Genomic DNA, 18,828 nt, shown 5'->3' on the forward strand with positions numbered 1-18,828 from the left:
AGAAAACGTGGAGGGTTTATAATTATAAATAACTGTAATGATCAGAGTTATAGATTACTTTTATTTCAGAAATGCATGTAGATGCTCTTATTTTGTCATCTGCTCAAATTAACAGTACTAATATTAAAAAGGTGTCCCTTCGTTGACAGGTTCCCAGTTGTATTGTGTGGCAATTTTATATTTTTGCATCACATTTTTGGTCTGTTTTTCATTAAATTGTGGTTTTCTAATTAGTGGCAAATCATTACAGATTGAAGTCAGAAAATAACGGCAGACATCTGAGTTTCAGATTTTATACCATTCAGAAAATTCATACTAATGCAAGACCTACTACTATTCTATTGTCTTTCTAAGTTTGTAAGAGCACTATTTAAAAATTGTCCTTATTTTTGGGCCTGTGTCCTTCTTCCATGTATGGCTTTGTCCAGATTTCTTGCTCTGAGGTTGAGAGGTATGAGTGTCAGAGCCATCACCATCAGCCAGAGACATTTCAAATTGTGACATACTTGTTGCACCCCGCTCCCCCATGTAATGACTGGATGTGTCCAAGCAAGGCAAGGAGCAGTTATGCAGTGTAAGTGTGCAGAGTATTCCCCCAGCCAAGGTAGACACAAGTACGAAAGTGGCTTTTCATCTGTCCTTGATTTTGCAGAATGTTCTGGTTTTGTGTCATATTTTTATACTGTTGATTTATGCTTCTTATTGCTGCGGTAGCGTTGTCGCCTCACAGTAAGATGCTGTCCGGTTCGATTCTCAGCTAGAGCGTCTTCTGCGTGGAGACATGCGTGAATGGGCGTACCTTCGTTGAAGGCTGTGTGTTAGGCATAGCAAGCCGGTACATAAAAATCAACTGCCAATCATTAGCGGACCGGAGTTCCGCTGTGGCGACCCCTGACCGGGAAAAGCCAAACTTCTACATTTCTCATTATGATCAAAGTATTTTAAGCAGTACTTTATTCAGAAAATGCATGCTGTTGCAGTGCCCTGTTGCTTTGTGTTTAAGTAGCAATTCTTTAATGACCATCAGGTAAGCTTGTCTGAGATTGTAAGATGCAAGTAACCTTTAATAAGCATACTGTTAAATAATTACCAACAGTGAAAGCCTTTTTGTTTGCAGTCATCTTTGCATGCTTTACCCGTTAACTATACAAAATGCTAATCTATCATGTCTGGTCCATAACCTGTGCAGTAATCCTTTAAGCAATTTATCTTGAGCTTGTTTCTTGTTTGCTGTTCCTTTTTTTACTTTGATCATGTTTTCCCCATGAAACAAGTAGATAGTTGTCAGGCAGCAGGTCTTTTTAGGATAAGAAACATTTTTACAAGTGGGGACATCACGGAGATTTCTACTTTCAGCATGCTACTTGGTACTTTTATAAAGCTGAATATAAGTTATAATTAGAACTGCAGTGCAAGGAGAAGCTTGTTTTTTTATACTTGATTTGACTAGTATTCCAGTAATGTATTTAAAAAGTAATTTATTTTTTCATGCCTCACAACCTTTTTGTTTCCATCTAGATATTAAGTAAGCTGTCATGTAGCCAATGCATTGAAATATTTTTTTCTTCTACACTTCATTTTGTCTTGATTGGACTCTTGTAATGACAGTTTGGCACCCAGGGCAGCGTATTTAAAGTTCCAGTTGTTGTGGTTTTGAGCATAGCTCCACCCCTTTCTAGTTGGCCACAACCCTTCTCATTGGCCCCACCCATTCAGCTGTCTCCTGCAGCCCCCTTTAATTTGAAGTCACCAGCCACTACTGTAGCCAAGAATTACACAACTACAGTGTAAAAGAGAAGGGAGAATGAGTAATTTTAAGGTAAATGTTTTTAAGATGTATGTAAAGAAAGAAAGATACTCACGAACACTACTAGCAAAGAGTTTTCAGTTACCGTGTCCATACATGAAGGTGGCAAACAAGATCTGAGGTGTGCTAGTGGACTACTGCATTGTGAGTAAGGGGCTCAAGAGTTTCAGTGTTCCACGAGCTGGAAAAAGTGGCCTAGTCAGATAAGAGGATCAAATCTGAACCCATTTCTTGAGGAACAAATGAAAAGTGACAATCAGATTGATAAGTTTCCTGTTTCCTATATAACCAGGGACACAGTATTCCACAAGTTCACCCTACATGGCCACAATATGAGAATTGACTTTGGATTTATTTTAGTTTTATTTTTTATTTACAGTTTTTTGACCAAGTCAGTCCCACTAGATCAATGAAATCTTTTCAGGAGAGACCTGAAATACAGTTACACTGACTAGAGGAAATTTCACCAGAGCACCATGGAACTTCCCCTACTCTTTTCAATACGTGCCATGGGACCTTTTCATCCACCTGAGCTATCACCAACTCAGACACATGGTGGCCTAGGTTTAACATCCAAAGAAAAACACTCACGAGTACATTCCCCCTCCCCCATGCTGTACACTGCCGTGCCAGTACTAGAAAATGAATCTACCTACCTGGTGTGGTAACACGGCCCACAGCAAAAGCTGACACACTCTGGCTAGTCTTATAAATGCCCTTGGGCAGATAGCCTAGTACCTACTTTGTATCAGCCACTTATGCTATTAGGATTCTTAACTCACTGATGCACACAGACTGATTCGCAGGTGGCAATGATGCAGAACAATGTACAGTTTATGATGTTCATTCAAATTGCAGTCAATGAAGCAGCCAGAGCTACTGTAGGAGGCATAAATGTGAAATGGCAAGCCTTGCTCAGATTGTGTGGATGCATGGAGGACTTAGGGGTGTCTTTTGTCTATGCTCTAACTGATGGGTCAGCACTTTTCAGACCCCAAGGTAAAGGAGAAGTTGCTTAAGAGTGGAAAGAAGGTAAAACACTTTCTACTTTTGGCTTTAAGGTCATTGTCCCCCTTCAGAGGTCCTTTTTCCAGCATGCAAAAGGGTGTGAATAATTTGTGGTGCCATAAATCCCAAAAGCAAACTTTTGATCAAAGTTTAGGCTAGAATTCCAGTTGACACAAGACCTTCTTAAATAAATACCACCTACAAAGCAGAGGTATACTGCAAAATCAGGATTCAATGGGCCTTCCCCCAGGAAGCAGCAACATCACTCCTTAGTACCTGCCTGGCTATCCCAGGGACTGACTATCCCTGCACCAAGTGTGGCAGAGCATAGTGCAGAACAAATGAGTAAGGAATATAATATCCAAAGAATACGCAACACCTTTCCTGGACAAATCCAAGCAAATCTCTTTTCCTATAACGTATGTCCCACCCCATCAAAAGGTGATGGCACAATTGGAGGTTAACAACTTGTCATAAAAGACCTTCATTCAAGACTTCCCACCAGACCAGAGAGGGTCCAGGGTTTAAATCCTGAAATTTTTTTTAGTTCCCAAACATGGATCTCAAGCCAACTCAGGACCTCACTGGCCTAAATCTTTATTTAAAGAAAAACAAATTCTGAATGGTCATGGTGTACTCAATCCTTCCTTGCTCATGGGAGTGAGAGTGGATGTGCTCTACAAACATCCGGGATGCTTATCTGCACGTAAACATAGTAATGTCTTTCAACAAGTTCTTGCAGTTCTGGACAGCAGCCAGTCATTACAATTCAGAGCCCTACTATTCAATCTTACCACAGCTCCCCAAGCATTTATAAACATTTACAAAATGGTTAAAGCTCAGATGAGACTACAGGGAATCAGATTATTTCTATATCACAAGGGATTAATAAATACAAAGAACTACTTACACCAGCTTTGTCATGTTCACTGATATCCGTAAGGAGAGACAAAGTCAAAGCTGGAGACATAGCAAAATCAGTATTTACAAGTTGCCATATGGACACCATTCAAAAATGAGTCACACTTCCTCAACAAAATATTCTTTCCTTAAAGTCTGCAGTCCACTTTCTGTTACACCAGGCAGTACTAACCACTGATCTGATTCTCTTAAGTATCACAATTTAAATAATTTCTAAACTATTATCTAAACAGCAGCAACTTTCATAATTTGTCTTACATGATTATGCAAAGAGCAAGATGGCAAACAGAGTTCTGGAAAGTTTTAGATAAAATATAAACATACCCCTTTCCTTTTGGAGGATTCCTGCAAAACAAAGACATTAAGCATAATTATATTATTATTAACTTATCAAATGCATGTTTAAAATTACAAATGACTTTAATGCAAAAATATGTACTTAGTTTCTGTAACTTACAATGCACATAAAGTTTATATATTCTAATTCATTATGCCCTATATATTTGCATGTCAGACATGAAGACATCTTCCGATGGCATATGCACTGCAGACTCCAAGTAAATGTACCTGTCAAGACACTACTACTATTAAAATACAAAATGTTTAGCAGCACTATTAACCAACTACTCAGTGCTAAGCACTAATTTTTTCATTTCAAAAAACATTTAACCAGTACCCAAGCATGGCTTCTGACCAAAGCATGCGAGTCAAACAGCCTTCGACAAGTAAGTATCTCTGTGAAACCTAATGCAGGTTAAATGGCCGGCTCAGTATTTCTCAATCTGACAGAAGCTTTTCTACTTGAAGGGGCTCAAAAACTATCTCAGTGGTCAAATTCAGTCAGTTGGGGATGACACAATTTCACCCTCAAAACACATTGTGGCTCCACAATTGTTCATCCTTATCTCACTGTTTATGCACTTGTTAATGACGTGGCTATGCACATTGGCTTATCACAACTAGTTAAATGTGCAGATGGCCCCATTGTGAGCTGGGTTTACTATTAACATAAATGCTCAACTACATAGCAGCTTTCTGCTACCTCCAACTTGTTGCAAAACTTCTGGCCTTCATTTACATCCTGAAAAAAATCAAAACCATGTTTGTAAGCACTATACCATAGATGGATAAAGCACGGACTATGGCCCAACTGACACGAGTTCAATTATCAGTACAGATGTCCGAGGCATTGGCAGGGTAGAATGGGCATGCCAATTCTGGGGCGAGTGGTATGTGTCTGGGACATATAGAACAATTTTATTTTATTGGTGGAGACCAAGGAAACAAGTACCAATGTTGCATGAAGCATCCTGCTGGCATAAACCCTTTGAAAAAGGAGAGAGGTACTTCAGCAGTGACTCCCATTATAATACCTGCCCCTCAGATTGTTGCTGGGCATGTGCAGGATGGGACCAAAAAAAAATATCCCACAGAGCTGTATAATGCTGCCCCAGAATTCTTCAATATTTTCACTGCCCCAAAGCATAATGTGGAGAAAGTCCAGGGGAGTCAGAAGGTAGGCATAACCAGCAAATGAGAAGGTGCACAGGGAGGGAAAAAAGGAACAAAAGTTATGTTACTTTCTTCCAGTAATACTTAAAATCCTCTTTTTAGCTTATGCATACTATTCAGAGACAGGCATCCACTAGCAACTGTAAACTTAGATAATCTATCAGGTATTACTATGGACTGTAAATTAAAGTTTGTGCAATATGTCAAAAATATAATTCTTAAACCAACCAAAACATAGGCATACTGTACACAGATAACCCTTGCCTAACATATATCAGAAAAAATCACTGCTAGGGAGTATTCCAGAAACATCAATGCTAGGGCATGTTTAATGCACAACTTATTTTAAGAATTCAGCATTTTTACTAACTTACATTTTCTTATCTTTCAAAACCTGACACAGCTTGGACATCTTGCAATGGTCCTGTAATGAGTCCTGGTCCTTCTGATCGCTCCAGTAACGAGTTATTCTAAACTGGTGTTTAATTCATCAAGATCAACAAAATTAGAGTCTCAGGGTCAACAGTTTATTTGGTGTAAGTGCCAAATGGGACTAAAAGATACCAACGTACTGGAAACATTAATAAGATACCAAAGTACTGGAGACAATAATAATCTATATAGTACATAGACAAAAGGAAGTTTGTTTTCTCAATGAAGGACGGGGTGCACTTAAATCTAATGAAGCCACAAAATACTGTTACAGAAAATTAAGCCAAAGAGGTATTAAATAACCATTTGGATACTACCTTGGCTCTACAGCAGAAAAATAATGCACCGAAAGAACAGCAAGCAAATATGGAAGCAAATTTTTTTTAAAAATTATGATAAGCAAGCTTATTCAGAAGACAAGGCTGAAAAGAAAAGCATCCGTATGATTAGAGAACTGCAAAAATAAATGAAACAGGCTGCTTTTCATATATGAAGAAGTTTGCAGTATGGTTTGCCTTGAAGTTAAACCACATTAAAAATTTTGCCAGAGCAAGTGATGGCAGTCTGGCAACCTAGTAATATTTGGTGGCATGTTAAGACTTTTTTTTTTCAAATGTATTTTGATGATACTGTACACAGCTACAGTAAGGAAAGAAATTATACTTTATGACTAAGTACAAAATTCAATATATAATAATACACAAATAAAGTGAAACATAATAGGTTTCCCTTTTCAGTTAGAAAACGATATTTGCTGAAATTGACGTACAGAAGCAAAGACTTCTTGATAAGTATAAAAGTAAAACAAGGAACATTAACAATATTAATACACATATTAGCATATTAAGAGCTTGAGTCATACAGATGAGTCTTTATTGAATGATTATTTTCCAACTTTCTAAACAGAGGGAAATGTTTTTCCTATTAAGTAGTGTGATCTTAAGCAACCTGGAAAACTTTTTAGACATTTCTTTGAAAGGAAGTCCAAGATAATTTCATACAATTAAGCCAGTTTTGATAAAATTTAATTAACATACACATAATAATTTAATTATTTATTTTATTTTACATAGTACAACTGGGTGCAAGCCCATTTTCAGTGGAGGCTCTGGGAGAAAAGCTGTAGAGGTATACATAACATATACATTTAGATCACAAGTACATGAAAAATCACTAGAACATAAAATATATACTAACAATGTGGCAAGGCATGAAAAATAAATTTACATAGCATGCATAACTAGAATAAAAATATAAACTAACGTAATGTGGTAAGCCCAATTTACAAAGTATGTTTTTTTTTCCATGGCAGTTGTTTTGCAGGTAATTAGTGTTTTACAGCATAGTGTGATCATTTTGTAATATTTGCAACAGAAATCTTGGTAGATAAATTTGAAGATGTTAGATAGTGGCAAATAGGTTAAACTCTGCTAGTTGTAGTAGTGAAGATACAGAAGGGGAGAAATAGAAGATTTGGGTTATGTGTTTAGATATGTTAGTTCTGTTAGTGTTAATTGAGAGCAGGGAAAAGCGAAGATTTGAAGCCTGAGAAAAGCTTGGTATAGAGGTGGGGGTTCTCAGTAATTATTAAAAAGCATGAGTCTTTATGTGATTGTTCCTCAAAAAAAAAAAAAAAAAAAAAACATGAGAATGCGAAAATTTCTTGCAATCCACTTTTCAAAGAAGGCCCAGGGAGAAAAGTTCCAAATTATTACAAAACATTTTAAGAACAATTTTACAATCGTCAAAAATAAAACAAAAGCATCTGCAGTTTAAATAATTATAACAAATTAGTGATAATATAAAAATTTTGGTTAATAGAATTTATAAAAGTTGTATGTCAATCATTTAATATTTACAGAAGTTTTAGACAATTTGTAGATCAAATTATAACCAACAGCAATCCATTTATAGCCAGTACAAAACAATTAAAGAGATAAAAAAGTAAAACTAGTTTTCTCTCACTTCCTGAGGCTAAATAACAGGCATATGCAGTATGGCCTACTGATCAAGAAAAACGACAGTAGCCAGCTTAGCAAGAGGCCTTTAGAGTGCACATATTATTTCATAGAGACTTGAGATAAATGAGGAGGCATGTATTTGGCAGATTAAAGTTAATGTACTGCAAAGTTCTTCATGTTAAATGTGCTTAAATTATTCAATGACAAAATTCTTAGTAAACGTTTAAGAGAAGGGTCTTGTGACAGAGCTACTGCAGTATCAAATCAAGAGAAAAAACTCTAGTAAACTGTAATATTATATCAAGGCAATACAGTTAGCACTTACTATACAAAAAAGAGATGGAGGAAGGACCACAGTAAGTCAGAGCAAGAAAATACAGAAGTATAAGAGCAGAGAGATACTAAGAAATTTTATGTATGTAAGCTCAAAGGAGTTTTAGCAGGAGGTACACTGACAGACTACCACAGTAATACAGTGTACATATACAGCTATATCAAGCAAATTCTCAGAACATGGCACTACAATGATAAGTATAATACAAAACCATCACTTAGTAAACATTCATGGGATTAGCCAGTCTGTCAAAACAGTGTTATATTTATACCAGAACATCAGCAAGGGAAACATAAAGCTTACTCACTCTGAATGAAGCAGATACAAATACAGTGCACTACCAAAGTCTTTTCACTGTTCTATGCAGTCTTAGAACAATTAGAAATGTTAACATATGACACATACTTGCTCTATGAAGGAAGATAGTGAATGAGTGTAAGAGGAGACAACGCTGAGGGGATATTTAGCAATCCATGAATCTTGGTTAAAGCTGCTACATTTAGGATGATATAACCAGATTTTTTAAGATTTGTCTTTTGAAAGGGTCTTGAATTTTTATTGATTTTCAAGAAATCATAATCTGCATGCAGGAATACAAGTTCAAGGACCTGAATGACAGCCTCATGCATAGGCTGGAGGAGGCACGTGGTGATTTAAGCTATGCATAGAGGTCGTACGGAGGATGAGCCACTAAGCAAAAAAGAAAAAAAAAATAACAGAGGCAACTATCTGGGCAAGAACAGTTAACATCTTTAAAGGCATTATGCAACAAACCACATGACAGCTTTAGAACAGGAAACCAAATGCAAAGTGAGAGACACAATGATTTGACTATTGATTACCATGCATTTTCTTAAAAGAAATAAAATCTCTAGTATTTGTTTAGTTGGACAAAGTTGCATTCTATAACTGAACTTTTTTCTCAGATGGTACTGAGGTTAGGGTTGTGAGCTGTAGTTCCTGTGTTACAGAGTTTGATTCCCTCAGCCTTTTCTGCCTACTCTGTGAGCCCCTGCTCCCAATTCGCCTCTGAAAAGGGACTGTGTCCAGTGGGCCTACCTGGTTACAAACAGGATTTATTTATTATATTTTTATTATTTATATTTATTACTATTATATGCAGGTAGTAACTAACTATACTCATTGGTAGTTTTCTTTTCCCTCCTTTCATTGCTATGCACTGCATGATTAAAGATCATCCATAAATGAATGTGAAGCATAATGAGGAGACATGAGGATAGAAAATAAGGTTGCCATCTTTTCAAATGTCCGAAGTGGGACACTTTTATGGAAACATGAAATTCTGCAAGACACATCATAGTCACAACCAGAGTAAAATAGTGGAATTAACTTGTCAGCCAACACAATAGCCCATTCTTATAGACAGACTTATTTCTGTTGTTTCACATATTACAAAAGTGTTTCAGATACAAAATGACCATTTTATGCAACTACTGGATAAAAGGGGACAAGCGACAACCTTAAGAAAATGCAAGCAAAAGAAGGCATGCCAGTTTCAAACTACTGAAGGAGAAAAAATGCAATTACTAGAAAACTGATATCAACATCTAAACCAACTGTAACTGAAGTACTGAATATTGTAAATGAGTTGAGAGAACTGTCAGTGGGATCCTTAGGAAAGGGGAAGTGCAAAAAATAAATAAAAGATTTGAGTATAACACATGCAGAATAATGCTCAGGAGGAGGTTGACAAGGGAGATGATTTTTTCTGACCTATAATACAGAATTGGAATTACCTAGACATGGGTAAGGCCTTACTGTGTCTAATTATGGTGACTCCCAAAAAAGCAATTACTAGAAAATGGAAATCAAAATGTAAACCAACTATATTAGTAGTAGCGAATATAATAACAGAGATAAAACAACTGGAATTGAGCTTTTTAGAAAAGGGTAGGAGCAAACTACATAGAAAAAAATGGGAATTGTGGGAACAATACATACTGGGGAGGAATGAGGTATAACAGAAGGCAAGACTATAGGTAATGTATAATGTCTGCAACTGGGGTGTGTCAGTATGGTTTGTGATATAAAATGCTTGGAACTAGGATTGTGTCGGTGTGGCTTTTCTTCATTTATATAAATGTATGATTGCCTACATTGTAAGTGATGGTTTAATAAAGATGTTTCGTGTTTAAAAAAGGGGGGCAGGAACTGAATAATTTATGTAATGTTGCTTAGGTTATATGATGTACAGCAATATATGTAAAGTATAATGTTTGTTAGTGTGTTAATAGTTTGATTACTTTTGTAAAAATGTAAATTTGCCATGTCACAAAGGTGTCAATAAGGGTGGGTTTAAAAAATGTTCAAGAAGAGGTTCACAGGTAAATACTACGCTATCAGTCTACAGATTATTATAAGCTTAGCAAACAACCAGCGGTCAGAACTGAACCCTGTATCTTGCATCTGTGAGGTTAAGAACCTAACCATTATGACAACCCTCCCTCTTCCTTTAGTGTCTAAGGGAAGGAGTTAATTAAGCAATTTATGTACTGCTCGAGTGAGTGAAAACTGTTAAAAAGAAAACATGCGTGTATATTATACGATGATAACGATGGAAACTTAAGGTTTAAATTCTTTTCTATTAATGTATGTGAATGTATTATGCAAATTAAAATATGATGATTTTAATAAAGATGTTTAAAAAAGTCAGACCTCTCACAAATAACCCCACTAAAATCAAGGGGTCCAAAATCAGAAACAGGGTCCAGAAGTAGAGATGACTGTTGCTGCAATTGTGGGAACATTCCTAGCTTATAATTGAAGGGTGGGTTTTCCTGTACCCTCTAGGGACAAGAAAGCCTGAAACCATGCTCGTGTAAACCATTTCTGGGTGAGCAGGAATATTTTTAAGTATATGCTTTTGTTTATTCTGACAGTAGCCTTTGTAACTTTTTGTCAACAACTTTAATTATTCATCACATTGATTTGTATCATTTGTTTGCATACCTTAGCTACAACGAAAAGAGAAAATCTCTAACTTTTTCCATTATCAAGTACATGCTTCATATATACATACTCCATCATAAGTCTGTTCTTTGCTCAAATACATTAAATCATACTCGCACACTTTTCAACTTCTACTGACCTACATTCATTCTCTCATACCTATTCTGAGTAGAATTTCACACCTCCTGAGAACTGAAGAGTTCCTGCCTGGACTAAACATCTGAGCATGCAGCTTGCAAACTACCGATAAAAGTTAAAATACAAAAATTATTCATCACATACTCATCTTCACAATGGTGCTATAACTATGTCAACCAGATACAACAATAACTGCATACTGAACAATTAATTAGATAAAAGTAAAAGCATAAAATGGAGCAGAATAAAACAATGGCCAACAGTTATAAAAGTAAACTGCCTTTAATGGAATCCAAACGTGCGAGTTACATTCAAAGCTGTGTAATACAATATGCAGCTATAACCACATTACCTATTTAGTATATCTATATAATATGAAAATTACATATAAACAACCTATAAAAAAAAAAAAAAAAAAAAATTTGTAAAAAATATATGTTACCCTGCTACTCCCATCAGTATACACACATTATTTAACATCCTATTAAAACTATGTTATCTACGCAGAGGTCTATCTTTCAGTTTGGGTTTGGTGGGGACTTTGTCATTCAGACCACTGCTACTATCAGCTCTTAATCATTAATAATTAATTACTTTTATAACTGCTGGCCATCATTTTATTCTGCTTTTCCTGTTGGTTGTCCTGTGGAGCAGGCTATTTATCTGGTGTATCTTTGTGCTGTTGTGCTGTGGAATTAATTAGATAACATGAATATAATTATTATGTAAACAAGCATTTCTGTAATGGTAGTACATAAATCCCCAACTAAAGTAGGGTTTCTTGCTGGTGCAGGAGTTATCTTTATTTAGCTGTCAAACAATGTTGTAGATCCCACTCCATTTTTGAGATATTTGCATAATTATAAATGGTACGTGTCGCTCGTTTGACTCTAATACATATAAAGTATAGTTGTGTACCTACCATAAATGTAGATGTTCAAGTGTATTCACTGTTGCAGTCATTACACTTGGGTTATCCTGCTGGCAGGCTACCCGCAGTTGGCCTGAATTCTAAAGTCTTGGTCTGGCATTGGTTGCTGTCGCCTCCTCCCTGATGTCAGTGCGCCACGGGCATAAAAGACGCAGCCGACGCCATTTTCTTCAGTTTTTCTTGCCCAAGATGTCAGGTGCCCCCAAAAGGGTAGGCTAAAATTATGCCAATAAGCATGCATGCACTACAGTAATCATTTCCTTCATCTACAAGTAAATACACTACATAGGTTGTATAGAATAGAGAAGTACAGATAAGACCCAGCAAAAGAAAGGGGGATGGTGGGAGGGTAACCTGGACTGCAACAGTGAATACACTCAAACATCTACATTTATGGTAGGTACACAACTGTACTATGTTAATCGTGTTTCACGGTTGCAGTCATTACACTTGGGTTGAAGCCCAAAGCTGAGGATGGGTGGCTGGGGATAAATAGGATTAGGAGAGCCTATGAGGCCCTGCAGAACTGCAGTGGCAAAGCCTGCTCTGGATTTAGAGTAGAGAAGTAAGTGGTAGTGCTTTGTAAAAGTGTGCACTGAACTCCAAGTTGCAGTCTCTAAGATGTCTTTGGTTGGTACTCCTCTGAGGAATGCTGCTGAAGTGGCTGCTGCTCTGGTCGAATGTGGCCTAATGCTCTTAGGCACTGATTTGCCATGTTGTGAATAGCAGAAACAAATGCAGTGGCCTATCCATTTTGAAACAGTCTGCTTTGAGACAGCCTTTCCTTGTGATCCTGCAGCATATGCCACTAAAAGTTGCTCAGTCTTTCTGAAAGCTTTAGTTCTGTCCAAGTAGAAGTGTATCTGTCTGTGTATGTCCAAAGAATGCAGAAATCTCTCACCCTTATTCTGTGGGTTTGGATAAAAGGTAGGCAAAAGAATGGTTTGGTTAAGGGCCACACTGGCACTACCTTAGGCATAAATGTCGGGTTTGTCCTCAGAGAAACCCTGTCTGGATGGAAAATGATAAAAGGTTCCACAGCCATGAGTGCCTGTAACTCTGAGGCTTGTCTTGCAGAGGTTACTGCTAGCAGCAGAGCTGTTTTCCAGGATAAGAATTTTATATCAGCTGTTGAGGCTGGCTCAAAAGGAGGCAGTGTGAGTTTTTCCAAGACATAATTGAGGTCCCATGCAGGTATTGGTGCTCTCCTTGGAGGTCTTATGTTTTTGGCCCCTCTGAGGTACTGCCTTATTAATGGATGAGAAAAAAATAGATGGTTCCGTTTTGTAATGGGCTGAAATGGCAGAGGCATGGATCTTAATTGATGAAAAGGATAAGCCTTTGTCCAGCATCTCAGTTAAGTATTGTAAAATCTGAGGAATATTTGGTACAAACGTGTCAATTCCTTGTGCCTGGTTCCAAGCATAGAATCTCTTCTATTTTTCTGCATAAGATTCTCTGGTACTGGGCCTCCTAGCCTCCAAAATAACATCCATCACCGCTTTAGAGAGAGGGAGTGTTCTGAATGGTTACATTATCCACCATGCTGCCAGATTTAAGGTCCTGAGTTGGCTGTGCAGGATCTGTGGTACTCGCTGAATGGCCCTCATGTCCATGAGGGATGAAACTTGCTTTTGTGCCTCTGCCCACTGATTGTGTGGCAGGTCTGGCATACCTTTTGCCCTTAGCAGGGTGTGAAAGTGGAACCTGTAGCCCTGTGACACTATATTCAAGACCCATTTGTCCTGGGTGATCATGTGCCAGTTTTGTGTTAAAAGTGCTAGTTTTCCCCCTAAGGGGGCTGCCAACAGATAAGTGCTTTGGTGCTGGCAGAGGAAAGTCATTAGGACTGTTTCCTGTATGGCTGTGATTTGTCTTCTCCACTTTTGGAAGTAGGAGCACCCCATTGTTTAGGCCTGTATGAGCCTTGGGGCTGGGATCTGCCTCTTTGTGGCCTGTCTGACACTGGAAAGGATCAATTCTTTGTAGACCAGTTCCTGCTAAATCTGGGTGGCTGTACCTGTAAGAAATCCTTGACTGTTTGCATAGATTTTGCTTTGTCCTCCATTTTCTTCAACACCTCTTCTGCTTTAACACCAAACAAAGTATCATGCTGTAATGAATCATCTAATAATTTCGCTTTAACATGATCAGGCAGATTCTGTTCCTTTAACCAAGCATGCCTCATAATGACAGAACCCATAACAGCGGCCCCGCAGGAGGCCTCCAGAGAATCAAAACTACATTGCAAAGTATGCTTTCCCACTTGTTCGGTTGCATGCAATAAATCCTGCATTTCTTTGTTTTCTGTATATTTAGAATTTGTTGACATTTTCTGTTTAAGCAGTGATATTAAATATTGCTGATATTTAAGCATATGAAACTGACAATTTAAAGCCATTACAGCCAAGGTAGCAGTAGTGTAAATCTTTTTCCCCCATCTGTCCAGTGCCCTTCAATCCCTGTCAGAGGAGATAGGGTTTTTTGTAGTGGAAGCCTTGACCCCTTTGGGACCCTGAGAGATAGTTTCTGGGTCAGCAGCAGGGTTTTTATATAGAAATTTATGTGAATCTGGAACCCTGTACTATCTGTCTGACTTAACAGGTGCTGGAGGTAAAGAGTCAAGAGACGGGCCGGACTCTGCAAATACATCATCTACAATGTCTAAAACAGGAGGAATAACAAGGGGCCTGTGCTGAGGTTGCAAAAAGAAGTCTCTGAGCCTTTTCTTAGATTCTCAGTAATCTTGGCTCTCCCAGTGGAAGTGCTCCCTCATGGTATGCAGGGTCTCCCCAGAAGAATAATCCTCAGGAGGAGAGACTGAAGGGATAGATTCTTCAGCATCAGAATCCTCATAGGGAGGAAGAGAGTGTTCTTGTTCAGAAGAGGAATCAGAGGAATTGGAAACCTGATCTGAAGATTCATATTCTGTCTCTTGCCTAGGCCTCTTATCAGGAGGGGGATGGGAACCCCTGATCAAAGTAATAAGGTCTTCGGCCATTTTAAGCATCTGTTTTTTAGGCATGGAGGCCTGTCCATGGGATTGCTGTACTTGTTTCTTTGTCTTTAGAGGTGTTTTAGTCTTTGCCTTTGAAGCTGTAGTGGTTTTTACATATAACTGTGTAGTCCTGAAAACACCCTCAGAAGCCAATGCCTGCTCAGCGGCTCCGGACCCATCTGAGGGAAAAGTTTCCAAGGGTCCAATACCTTGAGTTTCCAGTGGCCTAGTCGGCTCCACGTGGAAGTCGGAAGCGGTCTGTGGCTCTGAGGTAGCGTGCGTCAGGGTTGCGAAAGCGCTTCACTGAGAACCAGCGACTGGCTTAGAAGAAGCCTCGTAGTCAGTTTTGGACCTCGGATGCCTGTCCTTTTCATTTTCCTTGCTTTCTTGTGAATTGCGGTAGTCTGATGGCTATCCAACATCGTGTAATTAAATCTTCGGCCAAAGTAGTGAAATGCGAAATCGTACTGATGCTTAATAGTGCATTGGTTAAATCTAGCACAAAACCTGCAATTAGCAACGTCGTGATCAGGGCCTAGGCAAGGAATGCAATAAGAATGGAAGTCCTTATGAGGTATTTGCTTCCCACAAGAAATACAATTATTAACTTTTTCTGACATCGGTCTGGAGCAAGAAAAAAGTTTCCCCAATGGGGTACTTAGCTTTAAATGAAGACTTCGGATCTGAAATTCGAACACGAAAATCTCAGGAGTTGGCCGGCACTTGCGAACTGCTTTTGCTTCAGGCAACACGCGGCAAGAAAGACTGAAAAAAATGGCGTCAGCTGCATCTTTTATACCCCTGGCGCACTGACATCAGGGAGGAGGCGACAGCAACCGACGCCGGACCAAGACTTTGGAATTCAGGCCGACTGCGGGTAGCCTGCCAGCAAGATAATCCAAGTGTAATGACTGCAACAGTGAAACACGATGAACATCAAGAAAGCTTGGGGTTTTGTTCAGATGCTTTAATACATACAAACACGTCAGGATGGATAGCAGCATCATTAACTACGAATGAACTAAATAGCAAACAAAGCTTACATCTCAACAACTAACTACAAAATAGCAGTCAGGCTTGCATGCGCTCAGTACTTATACACTTGTGCAAGCCCTTGGATAGCTTCTTAAAGGTACATACACATATTGATTTACATCCTCTCTCTTAAAAAGATTGTCCTTTATGCAAAAAGTACAGTTGTGTACACTTAACATAAATGTAGACGTTCGAGTGTATTCACTGTTGCAGTCATCACATTTGGGTTATCTGTTTGTAGTAGCCCTCAGTCAACCTGATTATCAAAGTCTTGGTTCCTGCTTCGGACGCTGTCTCATCTTCCATGACGTCAGGTAGTCAGGGGTAAAAAGCATGCAGCTGACGCCATTACATCAGTTTTTCTTGCCCCAGATGTCAGGTGGCCCCATAATGGGAAGCAATTTTTTTTTTTTTAATTTTATTTTACATTTGTTGACCGGGCTAGTCTAACTGGATATATGCCCATTTTCAGTAGAGGCCTGGGGAGAAAAGCTCCAAGACATATGCAAAAATACAATATAAAAAGAAGTACAGTAAAGATACATACAAACTGAAATATAGAAAGTAGTAGCAGTTAGGAAATAAAACAAAAAAACTTTTTTTTTTTTTTTTTTGTAATAGCAATAGATAAACATTCTTATAACAATACTAACTTATAAACATTCTTATAACAATACTAACTTCAATACTACAACTGCACTTCGCAAGGACCGTAAGGAGTTATACATACATAAAGATAAATGGTTGTTATTAATGAGACATAGGAAAGTTAGTCTGGATTAGAACAGGAACATAACCAGTGTGTATTGAGATATAATTTGAGTTTATTTTTAAATAGTGTAAGAGAAGACAGAGAAGTGAGATCAGTAGGTAGTAAATTCCATAGCTTTCCAACAGTATTAGAGAACAGGGTATCACCTGCTGAGTTGTTGGATCTGCAAGTGTTGAAAAGAAGTTTGTTGGAGGAGCGTAAGTTTATAGGATTACTGTAGGGGGTGAAGAGACTTGAGAGTATTGGAGTATTTGAGGGCTGATAGAGGGTCTTGTGGGCTATAGTAAGCTGGAGAAATTGTAGATGGTGTAGAACTCTAGCCAGTCAAGTTGTTTTAGATTAAGGCAGTGATGAGGTCTGAAAGGAGAGTCAGTAGCGAATCTGGCAATATTGTTATAGGATACTGCTAGTTTGCTGAGGTTGTTTTTAGAAAGATTTGTATAAATGGGTGAGGCACAAAGTAGAGTAGAGATTAGGTGAGTTCTAGCTATAGCAGCCCTAGCTACTGGTATAAGAAAGGGTTTGAGTCTATAGAGGGATCCAAGTTTCTGGTCAACTGTTTTTATAGTATTGTTAATATGCATGTCAAAGTTGAGGTTATTGTCAATTGTTATTCCTAGGAGTTTAGTAGTTGGGTCAGGAGAAATAAGAGTACCACTGTTAGATGTGCATGTGAAATGTGGCGGTGTGGACTTACGGATTGGCGAGAAGAGTAGCATTTTAGTTTTTTTGGGGGTTTAGGAGGAGGCAACAGTGTGTGAACCATTGTTCAACAGTATTAAATGCTGTCTGGGTAAGGGTTTGTAATTCAGTTTGAGAAGTAGCTGAGCAGATGATAGTAGAGTCATCCGCATACTGAATGTATATAGTATGTGGAATTGCTAACTGAAGATCAATAATATAAATGGAAAATAGCAGCAGACCTAATATGGAGCCCTGAGGGACACCAAGGGAGATGGGAAGGAGATTAGAAAGGTTGTTGTGCCAGAGTACTGCCTGCTGTCCGTTTTCAAGGTAAGATTTGAACCAATTAATAGCTAAGGGAACAAGTGATAGAGATTTCATTATATGTAAGAGGAGTTGGTGATTAACCATGTCAAAAGCTTTGGATAAATCAAGGGATACCGCAGAGGAAAGAATACCTTTATTGCAGTTTTTGTTAGTACAATCTGTGAATGATAACAGTGCAGTGGTGGTACTGTGATATGGTCTAAAACCGTGTTGACAGTTGGCAAGTAAGCCGTTTTGGAGAAGGTGATTAAGAGGTTGCTTATGGATACACTTTTCCATGATTTTTGCCAAAGGAGATAGCAGAGCTATAGGACAGTAGTTAGAGAAGTCATAAGAATTACCACCTTTGTGTAATGGAATAATGAGAGAGATTTTCCAGATGGCTGGGATATTTCCTTCGTTTATTGTTCTATTGATCAGAATGGATATGGGGTAGGCAATGGCTTTAGCACCTTTTTGAAGGAATTCTGCTGGGAGTTGGTCAGCTGAGGGGGTGGTAGGTTTTAGTTTTAGGAGAAGGGAGCATATAGTGGAAGTAGAGACAGGTTGTAACTGAAATGAAGGAGGAGTGATTGAAGATGAAGTAGGAATATTAGAGGTATCAGGAGATAGGTGGCTGGCAAGAGATTGGATGGCATTGTTGAAGAAGAAATTAAAGGCATTTGCAGTGTGAGTGGGATTGTCGGGGTTGGAGCCTAGTGGGTTGGGAGTGATGGATTGTCCTGGGTATAGAAGTTTGTTAATGCTGTTCCAAAACTTTTGTGGTTTATTATGATATGTCTGCTGTGCTTGGTGGTAGAAGTTTTTTTTTGTCTAGTACGATGGCTTTTTTAGTACTGTTTCTAAGTTGCCTAAAGGTTTGGTGATCTAATGGATTCTTAGTAGTTTGTCATTTTGTCCAGGATTTGTTTCTCAGAAGAATTTTTGCCTAGTGTCATTAGACAGCCAGGGGGCTGGTTTAGTTTTACATCTAACAGAGCGTGCTGGGGCATGGTGGT

General features: G+C 38.3%; 1 protein-coding gene across 2 annotated transcripts in view; it reads right to left on the reverse strand.

Moving 5' to 3' along the window:
- Positions 1-18,828, reverse strand: part of LOC122811674 (zinc finger CCCH domain-containing protein 10-like) — a 3,783,075-nt gene that overhangs the window by 1,393,575 nt on the left and 2,370,672 nt on the right. For both annotated transcript variants that reach the window (XM_044083671.1, XM_044083670.1), the window contains one exon: positions 4,061-4,081. In XM_044083671.1, the coding sequence (XP_043939606.1) occupies positions 4,061-4,081 (21 nt within the window). The remainder of the gene's footprint in view (positions 1-4,060; positions 4,082-18,828) is intronic.

Source organism: Protopterus annectens, chromosome 9.part0, assembly GCF_019279795.1.
Source record: "Protopterus annectens isolate FY-2018-M chromosome 9.part0, PAN1.0, whole genome shotgun sequence".
Taxonomy (NCBI): Eukaryota; Metazoa; Chordata; order Ceratodontiformes; family Protopteridae; genus Protopterus; species Protopterus annectens.